The 19,839-nt window shown below is 28.6% G+C and overlaps 1 protein-coding gene across 4 annotated transcripts in view; it reads left to right on the top strand.

Moving 5' to 3' along the window:
* LOC142320419 (serine-enriched protein-like) overlaps positions 1 to 19,839 on the top strand; it is an 89,721-nt gene extending 69,882 nt beyond the window's left edge. For 3 of the 4 annotated variants that reach the window (XM_075358136.1, XM_075358138.1, XM_075358139.1), the window contains 2 exons: positions 15,941 to 16,072; positions 19,129 to 19,839. In XM_075358136.1, coding sequence (XP_075214251.1) covers positions 15,941 to 16,072; positions 19,129 to 19,308 — 312 coding nt within the window. In that variant the 3' untranslated portion in view covers positions 19,309 to 19,839. The remainder of the gene's footprint in view (positions 1 to 15,940; positions 16,073 to 19,128) is intronic. The other variant, XM_075358135.1, reaches the window with a different exon arrangement.

Genomic DNA, 19,839 nt, shown 5'->3' with positions numbered 1-19,839 from the left:
TAATTAGACCCTGATTTGAATAAAATATTTATTTACTTATTAATTTCAATTGAAAACTATATAAATTATTGACAGAAGGAAAAGGAAGTGATTATGTAAGTTTTTTCTATTTTTGATTCCTGTAATCACTAAGTTTAAACTATAACTTTTGAAATCGCTGTCCCATTATACAGATGCAAAGAGAAATTACTATATATACATGTGTGTGTATGTGGATTTTATATTCAATTTTTATTAATATTTTTGTTTGTTTTTATGTTGATTAATGTTGTATGCATTAAATACAATTAACTATTGTGTATGTTTGTGTATTGTTGTTCTCTGTTTGTTGACAGAAGGGAGGCTTTACTCAACAGCTTGCCCCTATACAAGAGGTAACAGAATACATTCCTTTAAAAAAAAAAAATATTTAAATCTCATTCTTTTTAAAAATTAAAGAGAAATAATAGTCTCACTTTTTTGTTATTATCATAACCATATTTTTAGCACTTTATATTCCAGATTTTTAGTTTGTAGAAGTAAATTCTATGTAATGTTTGTTTTTATACATCACATTAAAAAATTATAATTTTTTATCTATATACTGACTTTCCTTTCTTTATTTAGAGCAAGGTTTTTTTTTATATTTATGAACTATCAAAATCGTGGTAACATATAACTGTTATTTGTTGTAACATTTTTTCTTTACAAATGTTATGAATGTAACATCTCTGAAAAATAAATCAAACGATTAATCATATTGGAAATTAATAAATATATATATTTTTTGTGTGACATCAACTGTCATGATAAAACCTCTTAATAAGTGTCAGCAGTATATAGTGAAACTGCATCCAGTGTGGTTTAACTTAGTTACTTTCAAAAAACTGATTTATTTAAAGTATTACTTAATTGTATTAATACTTAAAGTATTAATTAATTTAAAGTATTACTTAATTAAAGCATATCATCTTATTTCACTATTTGTAATTTGTAGGATGCTACTCCTTGATATATTTTCCTTGTGTTGCTAAACTATCAGGTTGTAAGGAAAGTACTTTTTTACTTCTTTGGTTTTCAGATTTCAATGGAAATCTGACCTCCCCTTTTGACTGCAATTGACTGGACCAAAAGTGTCCAAAAAAGCTCAAAATCAAAAAAAATTTGGATTTAAAATTTTTCTTAACTGTAGTAATAAGCTCTCATTAAGAGCTTTTCAAAAATATATCATAAGTTGTATTTATTTTCATTGATTCCAGAGTTATAGCCAAATAAAATTTTAGTTAATGAAATATTTGGATCTTACAAGGAGAAGGCACATTGGTTCAAATCTGACTTCATCTCCTTTCTTTTTAACTCTTTTTTTTATTTTAATATTGATTTATTAACATTAAAACATATTTTTTTATTTTTATTTATATGATTTGTCCATCCCCTTACTTTTGGTTGCAATATGTCTAAAAAGAATATAAGTATCAAGAAATACTGAATTGCTTTCTCTGAGAGAAATGATGTTTAATATACTGCTAGTCATCTTGGTGAAGATTGAAGTGTCATTTGTTGGAGTAAAAAAAGCACCTAAATTTTAGTGGACTTAAATTAGATGTAACAGTTTTTTCTGCTCAAACTTGGCGTGGGGATTTTGTTATCCCTGAAAGTGGTTGTTTCATTTTCGAGATTGATTTACATCTTACATGTATATTTATATGTTCTGTTTTTATGGGATTTATAGCTAAGGTAATAAGCAATCTAAAAGGTAAACATTGGTGATATATTAGATTTTTCATATAATATTTACTCATAGAATATTTTAAAAATGCAAATCTTTTACTTGCTGTGGTTTGAATATTGTTTGAAGTAGTTTAGAAAATATCCTGCTGAAATTTGTAACTCGATTTTTATCATAGAGGGGTAGCATCTTCAGCTTCATCATTGATTTTCTGCATTTAAATTTTTGGTTATGTTTGAAACTTTTCATACGCTACAAATAAATATTCCATATATTCATTTATTTATGGTGATTAAAAATAAATAAATGAGTAGATTGTATTTGACAATTGTTCCTGGTTAATAATGAAAGAATGTTAAAAACCTCAATGAGAGGTTCTACCTGAGAAAACAAATATTTGTTTTTTTTTTATATTTCAGATATGTTATATTCATTAAATTACAACATGTAAATATTGACGTTTTAGTATTAATATTTACATTTTAGAGGATTTCATTATTATTTATTTCTTGCCTTACCATGTGGAGGGTCGATAGTTAAAGTCAGCTCTGACCAGTTATATTTTAATGCTGTTGGCTTTTCAATATTAGCTACTAGCTATCATTTCATTATTAAATCGTAGTTAACAAATCATCTTGACTTTGTGTTCAGCAGAGATAAACAGAAATGCAGATATCTTTGATTTAACTAAGTCGCACATTATATTTAATCTTTTAGAATATTATAAAAAAATAATCAGGTAATTAATTTTACTGATAACGTAGATTTTAAACAGCTCTTCTTTTAGTTATATATATCTTTATACAGCTGTCAATTTTCCCTGCCAATTGATTAACAAGCTTGTAGTTTCACAACTGTGTATATTAATTTTTTTTTTTACACCATTTATCCCACTGTTTGTTATGGCTGTGATGTTTGCAGACTGTTTGAGATACAGTAGACACCAATCGGGGTTGCTTTCTCTGAGAGTAAAGATATTGATTTTACTGGTGATCTATGAGATGGACAAATTGAAAGTTATGTTTTTAAGGTTGAATATCAACTGCAGTTTGCCAAGTTTGGCAATCTAATATGAAATATGTTCAGTTCATTGACAAAAGCAATGCAAAACCACCACCAGTTCATTTTTCTTTGTTAGAAGGTAATGGATATTTATTATTCTTTAAAAGCTTATGGGTTTTTAAAACTAATTTGTGGCATTTATCCAGTTGACTACACCGTAACAAATATGTTTTATCATATTTATTCATATTGGTTCTTAGTTCTTTGTTCTATCCTTAAGAGGACTTTTTAAAGTGTAAAAAAAATTACACTTTAAAAAAAAAAACAGGGTAAAAAGTAATACATATTTCTCCCACATTCTTGTTAATGTACTCACTCCTTTATTTTTTCTAATTTTTTTTTTGTAGCAGACTCTTTACATTGTTTTTATAATTTTTTTTAGAAATATTTTTGTCTACAGAAAGGCTATCCTTATTATTTCTGGAATTAAGCCCATTGATATCCTTACGCCTGAGCCCCAATTATGTTATGATATTAAGAAGGTGAGCCAATTTACTTCTCGGTGCATAAAAGAACTAGACAACCAGGGTTTCCATTTATGGCAGGTTAGGTGGACTGAATCACCTGATGGCCATTACATGCATAGAATTTTTCCTGATGTGAGAAGTATGCAGGTAGTTAGGTAGATTAATATTACACAGTTTTTTCTGTATATTGTGCCCAGGTACGGTCTGATTAATTCAGGCTTATGTCCGGAGTGTAGGGCCATTTATGATGTGCACTATGTCTTATATGTCTGTCTCAGGTATGAAGGTGAAAATACCAAAGTAGCTAGAGTGCATTTATTACATCATTTAAGCAGTGGAATAAATGGTGCATAAAACAGATTAATATACACTGTTGTGAAACTACATGCTTGTTACCACTCAGCAGAGAAAATTGACAGCTGTATAAATAAATATAACTAAAAAGAAGAAGAAGAAAAGAAAGGCTATTTAAATGAACATCATCATTAATTAATTAATTGATTATTTTTTTATGTTATCTAGAAGATTAACCTACCAAAGTAGACATTAGTCTAGACAGATGGGTCGAAACAGAATGATACCATTGGATGTGCTTTTGTAGTAAATGACAAAATCTAGATGTTTGGTCTACTTGGTATTACAAGTGTATATAATGCTGATCTGTACGCCACCAATAAGATTTTGAGTACCTTTAATCCAAAATACAGTCGCATCTTATTTGTAGCAATTCGTGTAGTGCACTCCAAGCTTTAGAACAGTGTTTCTCAACCACTGGTCCGTGAGATAATGCCACTCCTGAACAGATTGTCCACATAAAAAAAAAAAAAAAATTAAAAAGTATGAGAAAAATTTCATATAACGATAATATAGAATTTATACACTGTTGTGTAATTATTTAATAATGCTCTGTACGTATACATTGGTGAATAGTGGTGCATGTTTAATTTATTAAATACGTTATATTCTTTGCACAGTTGGCAACAAGAAACTATCCTGCGACGTATGAAGTGTAGGAGTGGAAGATATCAAAACAACGCCGCCCTAAATAGTACAGCTTTGGTGCTACTTTTGTTTTATGACAGCTATGTGCACGTACAATTGCAGCTAACTGCAACGCTACATTTACAATTACATTATTTACTTTACACAGTTGAGTAGTAGTGTTATAGTCAAGCGGTTTACTTTTAATTATTGCAAAAACACAAATTTTTATTCTTCTTAAAATGAGTAAAAAAAGACAAGTTCTACTCTGGGATAAAATCGACTGAAACAGAAAGTGAATGTCCACCAAATAAGAAAAATAAATCTGCTTTCACAAGATGCTATAATAATGAGTATTTAAAATATGGTTTTATACTTTGGGCAGATTCTACAAAAGATAATATACATAATATGTAAAGGAAGTTAAGAATAATGATACGATGAAACTGTCCAAAATGTTGCGACATTTAAAATCAAGACATCCCAAATGAGAAAAGAAACCATTGGAATATTTTGAACGATAAAAACAAGAATTTAATCTCCGAAATAAAAAATGTAAAGAAACTTTTATTCAAAATAAATCACAATTGAAATATTCATATTTAGTTGCACTACGTATAGCCAAAACAAAAAAATTGTTCACAACCAGAGAAAATTTAATTAAACTGGTGTAAATTGATGTTTGCAATGAAATATTTGGACCCTCAGCTGCAGATCAGATCAAACCAATTCCTTTTTCAAATGATACAATTAGTCATTGAATTGAAACTACCTGAAAATATTGAATACCAGTTAAAAAGTATTAAAAAATCACCAATGTTTGACATCCAGATCGACGAATCATGTTATATCCTTAAAAAAAGCTATTTTGCTCTGTTACGTAAGGTACATAGACTATTCTTCGGAAGAAATTAAAGAAGAATTATTATTTTACAAAAATTTAGATTCCCACATGACAAGTTCTGAAATTTTTGATTAATTAAATTCGTGTTTAATAACTATTCCTTAAACTGGGAAAATTATATCAGTCTATGTACTGGTGGAGCAGCAAATATGACTGGGAAACATTGCAGAGTAACAAAAAGGAATCAAGAAATTGCTCCTCCTGACATATTATTAACACATTGCATAATACATTGCCAGCATTTAGCAGCCAGAATATGTCACCTGAATTAAATGATATTCTCTTGGAATCGACAAAAATTGTTAATTGTGTGAAGAAAAGCTATCTTAACTCTAGATTATTCACCATTCTTTGTCAAGAATTAGGAGCAGAACACCAGCCATCTCTTACTTCTCCATGAAGTAAGAGATGACTCTTTTATTTCATGGAGATGGCTCTTGCGAGGAAAAGTGCTTACAGGACTTCATGAATTAAGGACAGAAATGGAGATATTTTTGGTAGAAAACAGCTTCTGTTATCAAAATGTTTTTCCAATATGCATTGGATTGCAAAACTGGCATATTTAAGTGACATATTTTCTTACATAAACAAATTAAATTTAGGTTTGCAGGGAAGTATAACAATTGCATATAATTTTTTTAACAAAATTGATGCACTTTAAAAAAATTGAAGAAAATAATCCTGATGTATTTAATTCTTATTAATATTTTATTACTATACAAAAAGAATATCGATAATCTGAATGTAGTAATAAGTCAACATTTAAAGTCATTGTATGATGGATTTGAAAAATATTTCCCTATAAACATATATTTGCAGGAGATGAATTTATGGATAACTTTTACTGAGAATAATTGCAATAATAAAAATTTAATTAACAAAGACAAGAACATCTCTTGATACTGAGTTCAGATAACATTAAAAAACAAATTTTTAACGACAAATTTAATTAAATTTGGACTGCAATAAAAAATGAATATCCAAATTTATATAACAAAACCATGAAAATACTACTTCTTTTTGCTACCACATATTTGTGTGAAGTCTCATCTATGACACTTATTAAAAATAAAACAAGAAATCGTTCATCAATAAATCCATTTCTTTGTATTAGGTTTAAGTAATTTACAATCCGACATTGAAAAAATTGTGCAAAATGAGCAACAACAAATTTCTCACTAACTTTCATTACTTACGATTAGTTTGTAATATGATTTGTTCTTAGTTCCTATTATAAAATAAAACAACCTACATTTAATTTTGGTTATTTATTTTCTGATTTTCATTTATATATTGTTTTGTTGTTTATAGATAGAAATGATATTAATTAATATTATGCATATGATAATTTAATTACTAATAAAATAAAAATATGAGTGGAGGGTCTGCCGGTTCCTGTATATTTATTTTTCTATAATTTTATGGGTCCGCCATAAAAAAAAGGTTGAGGAACACTGCTTTACAAGGTTTGTATTCTAGACATCGTATCAGAAATTCATGATGCATTTGTTGAGTTGAACTGTCACAACACACAAGTAAGTTTCTGCTAGATCCCTAGCCATGTGAGAATCCTGGGTAATGAACTTGCAGATTCCACTGCTAAAGATGCATATAGCCAACCGTTTTTCACCACTCAAGCTTGCGAGGGTCAATTGTAAGTTTGATCTGCAAGTTAATAGGAAAATCGAAAGGGAATGAAACATAGTTGCTGGCTTCCTTAGATTCTTAGCCCTGCAAAGGATGGCTGAGAGAGGCTGAATTTGTTACAAATGTATAGATAGAATAGTAAATCTGGGTCGCTAGGGGCCCATCTTTGTGCTTACTTTGCCAAGATAGGCATTTTGGCATCGAGCCCTGGATAACTTAGATATTCACTGTTAGGATGAGAATGGATATGTGAAGAACTCTGCGGTAGAGCTCCAGTGTGGGAGACCTTGCTCCCAAAAGTGGATCAGAGCAGAGGAATGTTTTCATTAGAGGCTAATTAAATTTGTGGCTAATTAAATTTTTTACTTTAAGTAAATTGAATAGTAAGACAAAATTGTCGTTATTGCGATCAACACTTGTTTTTTTGGTATGAGGATAGAATTTCTGATGTTTAATGACTCGGTCAAGTAATGATCTGAGTGTATAGTCTAATTGAAGTTATATATAGGAAGAGTTTTTGTGTGAAACCTTCGATGTTAGAGAAAAGCACAGGGATTGTGCTTTCAAGAATCGGTTAATTTGATAGTTGAGGGTTGTAAGATACGGCAGGTGGTCATGGTTGGAAGAGGCCATACGCAGGCGATAGTAAGTTCTGTAAATACACTGATTGAAATTTCATCTGCTGAGGTATTTGCATCTGTGGCATCTTGACAGAAGCCAAATTGATGACTGTGTTGTGATATCAAATTTAGAGGGTCTAAAAGATGACCTCTGGTAAAGCCCATCAGGGCTAGGGGATGGTATAGCAACCAGGATCGCCACAAGGCGGATGTCTTTCCCTAGAGGGGTCAGGATGTTATAATACTACTTAGGCAATGTATTATTTTTTTTATAACGATATATAAAATGTATTACTATGAGTAGTTACGATTATGTTTATCCAACCTTACTCATAGATTTTTACGTTAATATTGCTAAATTCTAAGGTTTTTTTTGTGTTTGTTTGAAGATTTTATGAAATTATTTTTAAATAATCAATTTCTTTTGAAAATTATAGTCATATATTTTTTGTAATAACTTGAATATTCCTTAAAAAAATGTATGCTTTCAAAATAATACATTAATGTTAAGAAATATATTTTAATATATCAGTTTTAAATTATTTTTTGGTGGGGAGAGGATGTTCAGTTTATTTATAAAATTATTATTGTTTGTATTCCTAAATTATATTTGAAGTCCTCTATAATGGAAACATTAATAAATAATGTTACATTAATATTATTTGTATTTGTTTAATGTTTCTTCGTTTTTACATTGCTTTATTTTTTTATTTTATTCACAATTTGCACTCATTACTTTCCGTATTATTGTTATTTTTAATTGTAAAAATTTATATTATTTCTTTCTTCTATTAATAGTATAAGATTATAGTATATTATTATTTGTAAAAAGAAGACAATTATGTGTTATTAAATGTTCAAAAACTGTGTTGAATTATACAATACCAGTTTTACGAGGGTCACATCCAATCACCCTCCCCTCCCCAGAGAATGTGAATGCATCTTTGTGTCAATTTTTTTTTACTGAAACTTAATAAGAGTTGAAATGAATGTTATCATAACCTTTTTTTGAACAATAAAGCTTATAATAATTTAGAACAAATTTTATAATAATTAGTTTTAATGTTTAAATATGAAGTGCGAGAATTTCAGGAGGAAGTGAGGTGATAGGGTGATTGAGATTGATTTTTTCTATAAAATTGACGAATATTATTTTAAATATTCAACATTTTGCAAAAAAATCAAATAAAATTTAATAAATATTTTGTTTTCAAAATATCATCAATATTTTTAGTCAGATAGTTTTTTTAACAAAATATTTAAAATGCGGTAAAAAAGAATAAAATATGAATTCTGTTTGTTAATTAGTATATACTTGTTTGTTTGTGTAATCATGTAGATTATATCTACATATGTTATAGTGGGTTTTTTCTTAGAATCATTATTTGTTAAAAATTTCTACAAATGCATATTTAAACGTTATGACATGGGTTTAGAAAAGTTATATTTAAATAAACTTGATTTGATTTGTAATTAAAAAGTTAATTTTAAAATAAATTTGTATATTAACCTTATAGATATTCAATCAAGGATGCATAATTGTTTTGTACCAGAACTAGTTAATGTATTAAATAAATTTTTGTATTGTAGATTCTTATACATTATTCTAGACTACTTACATATTACAAGTGAATGGAAATAAAATGAATAATTCAATATCCAAAAAAATAAATTCAATTATCTTTTTATTGCTAAAAAATAAAACAATAAAATTAATAAAAAAAACCTATTTGTTTTTTAACAGTTTTTTTTTGTGAAAAGTTCCCTTAGGTTTTTTTATGACTAAGTTTTTACTAAAGCCATATGAATTTGCTTTAAAATGAATAAAAAATGTCTAGTAACAATGCTTTCTTAATTTAAAGCATAAATGCTTTATTTTTGCCTGATAAAAAACTTTTCAGTTAGTTAATTTTTTTCTTTTTTATATTCTTATTTATAGTCACATTAAATTTTTTTTTTCTTCAGTCATTTGACTGGTTTGGTGCAGCTCTCCAAGATTCCCTATCTAGTGTTAGTCGTTTCATTTCGGTATACCCCTTACATCCTACATCCCTAACAATTTGTTTTACATATTCCAAACGTTGCCTGCCTGCATAATTTTTTCCTTCCTATCTGTCCCTCCAATATTAAAGCGACTATTCCAGGATGCCTTAATATGTGGCCTATAAGTCTGTCTCTACTTTTAACTATATTTTTCCAAATGCTTATTTCTTCATCCATTTGCGACAACACCTCTTTTTTTGTCACTTTATCCACCCATCTGATTTTTAACATTCTCCTATAGCACCACATTTCAAAAGCTTCTAATCTTTTCTTCTCAGGTACTCCGATTGTCCAAGTTTCACTTCCATATAAAGCGACACTCCAAACATATACTTTCAAAACTGTTTTCCTCACGTTTAAATTAATTTTTGATGTAAACAAATTATATTTCTGACTGAAGGCTCGTTTCGCCTGTGCTATTCGGCATTTTATATCGCTCCTGCTTCGTCCATCTTTAGTAATTCTACTTCCCAAATAACAAAATTCGTCTACTTCCATAATCTTTTCTCTTGCTATTTTCACATTCAGTGGTCCATCTTCGTTATTTCTACATTTAATTACTTTCATTTTCTTCTTGTTTATTTTCATGTGGTAGTTCTTGCATAGGACTTCATCCATGCCGTTCATTGTTCTTTCTAAATCCTTTTACTCTCAGCTAGAATTACTGTATCATCAGAAAATCATACCATCTTTATCTTTTCAGCTTGTACTATTACTCCAAATCTAAATTGTTCTTTAACATCATTAACTGCTAGTTCTATGTAAAGATTAAAAAGTAATGGTGATAGGGAACATTCTTTATTTTTTATTTAAGTATGTTTTTTATTTACAACTAGTTGGATCGTAAAACGGAAATATTTCGAATAAAACTCATTACCCCATTTTTGACATGATCGTAATACTTTTCTCTTTAATTTAGCTATTCTAGCTGTATTCACTGAGAAAGTATAAATAAAGAAACTGCAAAGAATCAAACTTTGAATGCATAAGAATTAATTAATGCATTATGATAAATATTTTTTATTTATTGTCTTGTCAAAAAATAAGAAATTTATATTTTCATTAGTCAGATAAGAAAGATATTAAATTTTTTATAAAGTAAATATTCTTTTCTCTTATTTCATTGCTTAATTTATCCTTTATTTATTTCTTAATATTTTGATAATTTTTTTTTGCTGTAAAATATCAGGTTTTAAGATTTTGAATAGCAGATAATTTGATTTTTCTTTTTGGGTGTTTTTTTTTTTAGGAAAAAGGGAAAATTGACAAAAGTGTATTAAATATTTTTTAATTTATGTTCATTAGACAATTTTTTCTTCATATCCTTCTTAATTTAATATCATCTTTTAAATTTCTAATAAATTTACGTGAATGCCTATCTGTAATTATTAATAACTTATCTATTATAAAATATTTTATATCTTTAAAGATTTGTAATGAAATTATAATTTTATTGTGGTGCATGTTCCACTGATTCAGTTGAGAAATCTTTTTCAGTTTAAAAACGGTTGTATTCCATCCACTTCTTGGTTCCATATTGTTTGCTTAGATTTTCTTTTGTCTTATTCTTTCTATAAATTTCTTGCACTAATTATTCATAACTAAACTTTCATAAATATGATCTTGCAGTTCTGTCTTTTTTCATATGTAGAAAACTAATTATGCTATTCACTTCTGTAGTTGGTGTGTGAAACAATGACAGCTTTACATTACTTGTTGTTTACTTATGGATGACAGATGAGTGTGTAACAGAATTATAAATGTTAGTAGCTGTTGTACATGCATCATGTTGCTGTGGCAACTGGTTTATTTTCAATAACCAGAAAGGAGTTTAGTTTTTGAATAACTTATTTATGTATTATTATTTTAATTCTTTTTTCACTGAATGTTTTTTGAAAAAAAATATATTACCGTATTTTAACAGAAGGAAGAGAATTTATATGTAGTTATGGTTAAATATGCAGTTTAGAAAAAACACTGTTCAGTATAAAAATACTATGTTAAATATAAAAATCTTACTTTTAAATCATAACATTTGTTTTAGCAAAAACAATGCAGAATTTGTATAATACAATCAAAAAATGTTTTGAAATTATTCAATTAATGGCAAGTCATTTAAATTTATACGTATTATAAAACTATGATTAGGTATTAAAAGTATCATTGGAAAACCAGCTAATAGAATTATTAAATATTTATTGATTTATTTTCAAAACACTGGAACAATTTTTCCCATCGGATCTTTCAAAGTTAATTAGAACTCAAAAAAAAAAAATTGTTGGTTAAGGTATGTTTTTTGTTTTCTCTTGAAGCATACTACCTGTATGAGGGCTGTTTCAAAGTTCTATATCTGAGAGAGGAAATAAAAGATTTTTCAGAAATTTTTATTTTCAACATAATCATCTTGCAGTTAGATAGATTTAGACCAGTAACTTTCCATTTTTTTAATACCTTCAGTATAATGTGACTTGTCGAATTCAAAATAAATGCTTGTCTCAGATTTGACCGCATCATTTGAAGTGAATCTTCATCTAATGAGCTACCTCTTCAGGTTTAGAAAGAAAAAGCAATTGCTGAGAGCCAAATTTGGTGAATACAGTCATGTGGAAGCAAGTTAAAGCATAGGTCAGTGTTTCCCAAACTGTGCGCCACGGCACCCCGGGGAGCCACTTTCTCTTCACAGGGGTGCTTTAAAATATTGTAAAAGCTTCATAATTAATTAAAACAAGACATTTATAATTATTAATTTAATGTTAAAGTAAAAAAAAATGAAGATACACGATTTTTATTTATTTTTATCACTTACTTACAGGTAGTCATACTTTTACTTAGGGTAGGGCGCCATGGAAAAATTTTAATTGAAAATCTGCGACTTGGAAAGGGTGCTTTGACTTAGAAAAGTCTGGGAATCACTGGCGGTCATGGAGTTTTTCAGCCAGGATGCAACCTGAGATGTATGTGCAATCCCCAGGCGTGTTACTGTGGTGAAAGAGTCCTTTTGGCCAAATGTAGACAATTTAATAGCACATTTCAATAATATCAGTAATGAAACTTAATATTCGCAATGATGGTCCTGCCTTTTTCCAGATATTCTATGAGTACCACACCATGTGAATCCAAAGAACCGCAGCTACGGCTTTTTCTGTAGATGCAACCATTTTCGCTTTCTTTAATGCACTTTCACTTGCTCCCACCCACTGTTTGGACTGCTATTTCATGTCTGATATATAATAGTGAGTCCATATTTCATCTACTGTTATAAAATGTTGAAGAAACTCAGTGAAATCACATTTAAATAATTCCAAACACCCTTTAGAAGTGTTCAATTGAATGCATTTTTGGTTGATTGTTAACAAATGCAGCATTCATCAAGTAGAAAGCTTTTTCATACCTAAAAGATTATGTAAAATGTAGTGGGACAGTCTGTCGAGATGTTTGTCATATCAGTAAGCTCGCTTACCTTCAGTTGGTGATAATTTAGTACAAAACTGTAGATTTTTATGATGGTTTTGTTAGTTTTTAGGTGTTTATCATCTTGAATTTATGTGTGACCATGTTTAAATTAAGCAGATAAATTTTTTACTATTGAAAACAAAGGGGGAAAATTCCTATAAAATGGAATCTAACTCTTTTTTCTATATCCATATGGGTTTGTAAACCTTTTAAAGCAAAATACTTTGTAATAGCTTGAACCCAATTTTATCCAATTTTCAGAAAATATCGAACCCTGTTTGCTTTACTTTATTATCAGAAACAAGCAACTGAACTCATTCATCTGGAATTTTGCAACACACTATCTAAAAGATCATACTTTATAAAAATCGTTGACATATTTCTGCCATCTCTGTTTAAGGCTGAGAACTTTCTGACTGAACCTCATCTGCTTCACAACAAAAAACAACTAACATATATTAACCAACAATTACGTAAAATGGCTAACATTCTCGGAAAAGAGCCTTTTGCTGATCTTTAAACAATCCCTGAAAATTTTTAATAATAAAGGAATATGGTGCTTCCTTCAAATTGACAAACAGATTATAGAAAACAATAAAAAAAATATACTATAATAAATACAGCAACCTATTATTATACAGATTAGACTTCAGGATTATTGCAAATCGTCTCAGAAACAGAACAGACTCATATAAAGACATTTAAACACAACATATAAATTTTGTGTGTACGATATCTCAGTATTTTTGAACAATATAAGATTCACAATTGCACAAAATTTGTGTAGAAATTGTGCAAAAAAATGACACCAAATTTATCCACAATTCTGCGCAAAATTTCACTATTGCACAAAATTATTCAAAAAATATCATATTAAAAGAATTAACGCAATATAGATTAATTATATTATTCAAGTACATATTTGAACGGGTTTTTAATATTTTAAAATAGGTGACATTAACAGTTGTGTTACTACTAGTAACTCTCTTGAATAATGTGCTTATAATTAGCTCTAAAAAAAAAAAATTAGTATTTTGAGAGTAAGTTATTTAATATTTAATTGTTTTAAAGTGTTTCTATGTTTTGTAATGCTGTTCAATAAATAAAATTTGATTTCTTGGGTTTATCTGTGATAAGCAATTCATTAGTATATGATATATTTTATTATATTTGTTATTATTTAAGTGAAGCTACACTGACTCTTACTTGACTTTACCTGACTAGACTGCGATTATGTTAGAAAATCCAATCGTTCATTTTCTAATGAGGACAATTAAATTATTTCCTGATTAGACTTGACTTCACAGATAAAATTGTGTAGTGCTCTTGGGTTGATACTTAATCAAGTTCCCCTACCTCTTCGAAATAGTTTTGAGAACACTGATTTGTGTTTCTCTCCTTAATATTTGGTGTACACATTTTTTTTGTTACAGAGTACAGTTTAATAACCATTTCAGTTTACTAATAAAATAGAAAAAAGAAAATTGACAGATTTAATATGGGAGAATACTATAATAAACAAAACTGAAAATAAAATTTACAAATTAATGAGTGGAAATTTCCATATTTTTATCTTTTTTCTCTACATATTTATTCATCCATTTTTGTTTTCTTTTCACTGTGCACCAAAAATTCAAATTCATAATCTGGAGTTTGTTAGTACAAATCTCAGAGTGTGAGTAGAATGGATATACTTCTTTAGCAAGGTTTTACAACGAAGTAAACTCATATTTGGCTTGGAAGCCGCACTCAAGTGCATTTACTCTTAATCAAGTCAGCATCTGATGTAGCCTCACCTTTAATATTAAAATTATCTTAGTATTATTTATTAATAATGTTATTTATTTACATATTGTTTTTATTATTTGTTATTTAGCCTGCTTCAAATCAGCATTTTACATTAATTATTGAAGAATTTGAACCAGACGTATTTAGACAGTTGATTGAATACATACATACTGGCTGTGTTACTCTTCAGCCTCGTACATTATTGGGTAGTTAATTATATTTTTTAATTTTGTCATAACAGTTTTGAACTGTTGGTGTTATAAATATACTGTTTTTCTGGTAACAAGTAGGAAATCATTTTTTAGTTATTTGTATTTAATTATTTAGTCATACCTTACCATATATGTCTTTGCTGATTTTATTTTTCATAGATTTATTTAGATGGTTATGAAATTTTTATACTTATGTATTTTTATTTCGCAATTGTATTTAAAAAAAAAAAAAAAACATAATGCATAATTGTGAAAAGAACTCAAAAAATTATTGAATTTGACAAGAAAACTGTATGCTACTGTATTATATGCTGTATGAATTACTCTTCCCCACCTATCTCTCTCACTCCCTCCCTTCACAGTTTGGGAATCTGTCCTAGACCAATCCAACGGGTCTAGAAATATAAACATAAATGAACATTCATAAATAAATAGTTGAATATTAAAAATGATGAATTATTTAAATTGCCACACTTGAATTGATAGCTAGCTTAGTTGAAATCCAATTTTAATTCAACTGATCATATTAACTATCAGTTTTACCTATGACAAAGGTAATACATTACCTAAAATAATTGATGATTCATTGGATTTGAAAATACTTATGTAAATTCGTAAGTTTACATTTAGCTTTCTATTAATTTTGGTTTATTTATGATGGTTTTTGTCGGTAATTATAAAGTCTATTATAATCTTGTAATTACTGGTGTAGTATAAAATTAAAAATGATTTTCTAATTTTTGCCATACAAATTTTCTGTAATTATGTAAAATTAGGAACTCACCTCTGATTTAAATAAAATTTTTCATATATCTTATTTAGGATCTAAGTTTTTTGTTAAAATTGAAATTATTCATTGGAAACACCTTTCATTCAAGTTACACCCTTCGTAAATTACACAGAATCGAAACCAAAAATTTTGTAATTAAGAATTAAGCGCTATATATTATTTTTGGACTAAATAGGTGAGGCAAGTTCTTAATTGTTTATAATTATCAGATTATTTTTGTTTTAATTATTTATTTACTTACTTGTATTTTATTCACAACTTTCAGGTTCTTGAGTTTGTTGACGAACATGGTAATGAGGTTTTAAACCTTGGTTCATTTACTTTATTACCACAGCATGTTGTTCGTTTAATTTTAGCGAGAGAAGAATTGAGAGCTGATGCATTTACAAAGTTTCAGGTAGATTTTGTTTTATTTTAAGTTGGATTTTAATCAAATTTGTCTTATAATAAAATTACATACTTTAAAGATAATAATAAGTGTGATCTTATATATATATATATATATATATATATATATATATATATATATACTATATGTGTGTGTGTGTGTGTGTGTGTGTGTGTGTGTGTATGTATATATATATATATATATATATATATATAAATGTTTGTTTGTTTGACCCATATGTGTTCCTATACATTCATCTGATTGCAACAAAACTTTCATGAGTAGTTGTGTGCATGCCTTTGAAGGTTTCTAAATTAGTTTGGACCCGCTAGGTGGCACAGGGGTCAAGATATTTCAAAAAAATTGTATTTATGGTCCAATTTGGCTCCTATTCAGAATATCTATTATTTACATAAAAGAAATATTTTTGCGTAAAAGGCAAGATGGAAAAAGGAATAAGGGATGAGGGGAAAAGGTAAAGATTGGAAGAGGGAAAAAAACAAAGGTTAAATTTTGTGATGTTCAATTTTTTAATGTTTTATCAAACTTTCATTTACTGAAGATCATGGGTGTCACAACTAACCTATGTAACCCATGATGTCACCTGTATGTCATCAGCTATGGCGCCATACTAATAATTATTGGCACCACAATAAAAGTGAAAGATCGAAATGAAGCATTTTATAGCGAGTGGTAAATTGCAATGAATATACGATACCTTTCATCATCCCAACCCCCATCGGGGAAGACTTGTGATGATTCTGGTTGCCACTCTCCACACCCACGCCCCCGTTCGCAGCCCTGATGGGCTTAACGGAGGTCGTCTTGTGACCCTATAACTGATTACATCTCAAAGTAATTAGGCAGGCCTCATTGGGATGCCACGGATGTAAACATTTTTGTAGACATTTACATCAGTGAATTTTGACTCGTCTTAGCCTTCACTGTAGGATTCTTTTGGACATCTTGATTGTCCTACTTCGTTGCCATCTGAACTAGCTAACTGAGTTCGCAGAAGCAGGAACCCTGCGCCTTGTTCTGCATTTAAGTAAGCTACTAGTGAATAAATGCCTCATAATGTTTGAGGCAAATTCAGTAAAAATAAAACATACCACAAGAAAATGTTGTTCACAAGAGAATGATACCTTTCAACAGCTGGAGTTCCAGCCGATGCTATTGTGTATATATTTACCGGTTGACTACATCTGTATCCACATGAATTGATACTAATCAATTAATACCAAACTACATATGTTTAGTTCAGAGCTAACAGCAGCAGTTCATTAGTATAGAGGTAAATGTTATTGAGCTTTTGTAACACATTTTGTCACAGAACTAGATCACATCCCCACGTTATAATGGGGACGAATACTGTGCGATATCTGTGTTGGTATTAGGATTTTATATATCAGATCAAGTAGTACTTAATGAAATAGAAGCTGGAGATGTTAATCTTTTTATAATGTGGATACAATAAATGAATTACAACACCATGTCTTCTTTATATATTCAACTATGAAAATGTTTATGACATATACTGTACTGTTGGTTTTGATGAATGGTTACAAAATAGAAGACCATAACAGTTCTGTGGTAGATTACCTGGCTACATTTGGCTATTTAGAGAACGATAATAAAATCAAAGACTAAAAACTAATTAAAGAAGCCGTAATGCTGTTTCAAGAAACCATAAGTTGCTGATAGATGGTGAACTGAACAACGAAACCCGGCAATTAACAAAGACACCTTGTTGCGGCGAGCAGGATTTTTCAAACTTTTATAGACCCGTTCTATAATATAGAGAAAGTTGAGACTGTCTTGGCATTATATGTTGGTAAAGCAAAGTCTTTTAGATATCGCTGAGAGAGCGTTTTGAGATGTGGTCTGTTCTCTTAGGACTCTCATTTTACCACAACTGAAATAATCCTAGTGTACTGATATTAAACAAACAAGGTAGTCACAATAATGATAGGCGGAAACCATCACTATCTCTAGTAAAATTCGATGGTGAAGGTTTATTACTAGCTCATGCGGTTTACTCTGTGAGAAATAATTTCTTAGTTGAAATCCATATAGACTCTGAAGAACAGTGGGATTACAGTTCCACGAAATAGATCACACATTAGGTTTTGTTCATTCAAATGAAAAGAAAAATATCACGTACCCGTATTACCCTACAAAACTGAAATTGGATAACGATGATGTAGTTATACAAAGCCTATATGGAATGGTTGCTGCTTCAGTGGGTACAGCATTTACACCGGTGACCGAAAAGGATATTGAAGACAACCCTGAAATATGTAGTTTTGTATCTTCAACTACAATAAAATTTTTAATCGTCAATCAATTTTTTTTCATTGTCGATGAAAACCTAGTATGGATCTTCCAACTTTTTTGTCAGGTTTATTTAGTCAGGCTATTTTAGAATAGCCTATTTTTTCAAGGCTATTTAGTCTTGGACTATTTTGACAGGTCACGACTGTTGCAATATTTAATAAGTTGCCAAATCTTTAAAAAAATCCTTCCACTAGTTTATTTAAAATAAAACTATTTATCTGTATACTGTTCAGCGTGTACATACTATTTGTTCAAAATAGTTTGAACATCTGAACAGTAAATTATTTTGTAATAATTTTTTACATTTATATATTTCTTACCATAATATTATTTCATGTGTGTGTGTATTAAAAAATTTAAGTGCATTTCAAAATCATCAATTTTTTATCGTAAAATTTGTTTTTCTGTTTGTAATTAATCGTATAATGTTATGTTCTGTGTAATGTATTTTTATGTACAATCAAATTAAAGTTCTATTTATTTGTGCACGTGTAAACTTAAAAAAAAAAAAAAAAAAAAAAAATTGATTACAAATAATTACACTAAAAATTGGAAAGTAATACTTAATTTTTTTTACAGTTTTAAACTGTTCTTATTTTGATGACAAAATAAGAGTTAGTTGTTTGTATTATCTCTGATTTATTAGATTATTTTCTTCAGTTGCTCAAAAAATTGTATGTAAGATTTTTATTAATTTTTTTAATTATATAATGATATTTTTGTTGCAGGCAGCATTAATGTGGAGCAAAAATTATTGTGACAGTAATCAGAATATGGTATTAAAAGATGTTATTGGTAATTTTCTTGAATATATCCAATTTCACAAAATACCAGCCAACGTTATAATGAGAGAAGTTCACCCTCTTGGCCTTGTACCTTATAGCATTATTATGAATGTAATAAAATAAAAACCTAATAACATAAGTAATTCTTTTCGGAGCCTCGATTGGGTTTTGTTCGTTGATGAAAAACCATACAAGTATGATTAGTGTGGATATCGATAAAAACTTTGAAATTGTATTTGTTTTGAGTTTTTAATTATTTTTTCACTTGGAAATACTCCATACAATATAAAAATTATATTTGATTTTAAATCATCATAAAACTAACTTTTATGTCCGATGTAAACAAGTTTTTTAAACTTAGTTTTAATTTTTGTAATTAATTTTATTAACTCATTTTGTTTATATTTTCAATATTTTTACTGTCGTTTACAGTAATTTCACTACTTTCAATTCTTCCATTACAAACAATAATGATGAATTTACTCGATCGACTGACTGGATAGGAAAATAATTTTTATAAAAATGAAAGTGACTTTTTAATTATTTTTAACGTAAATTTTTAATCAGAATTAAACATTTATTTAATAAAATTTATTTTGGATGATCTAAAAATAAAAATATAATGGAGAATTAAATTTTCGTTGAAACTCTACT

The sequence above is a fragment of the Lycorma delicatula genome, chromosome 2 (genome assembly GCF_047948215.1).
Source record: "Lycorma delicatula isolate Av1 chromosome 2, ASM4794821v1, whole genome shotgun sequence".
NCBI lineage: Eukaryota > Metazoa > Arthropoda > Insecta > Hemiptera > Fulgoridae > Lycorma > Lycorma delicatula.
The sequence above is the reverse complement of the archived record's forward strand: the minus strand, read 5'-3'. Positions and strand labels throughout refer to the sequence as shown.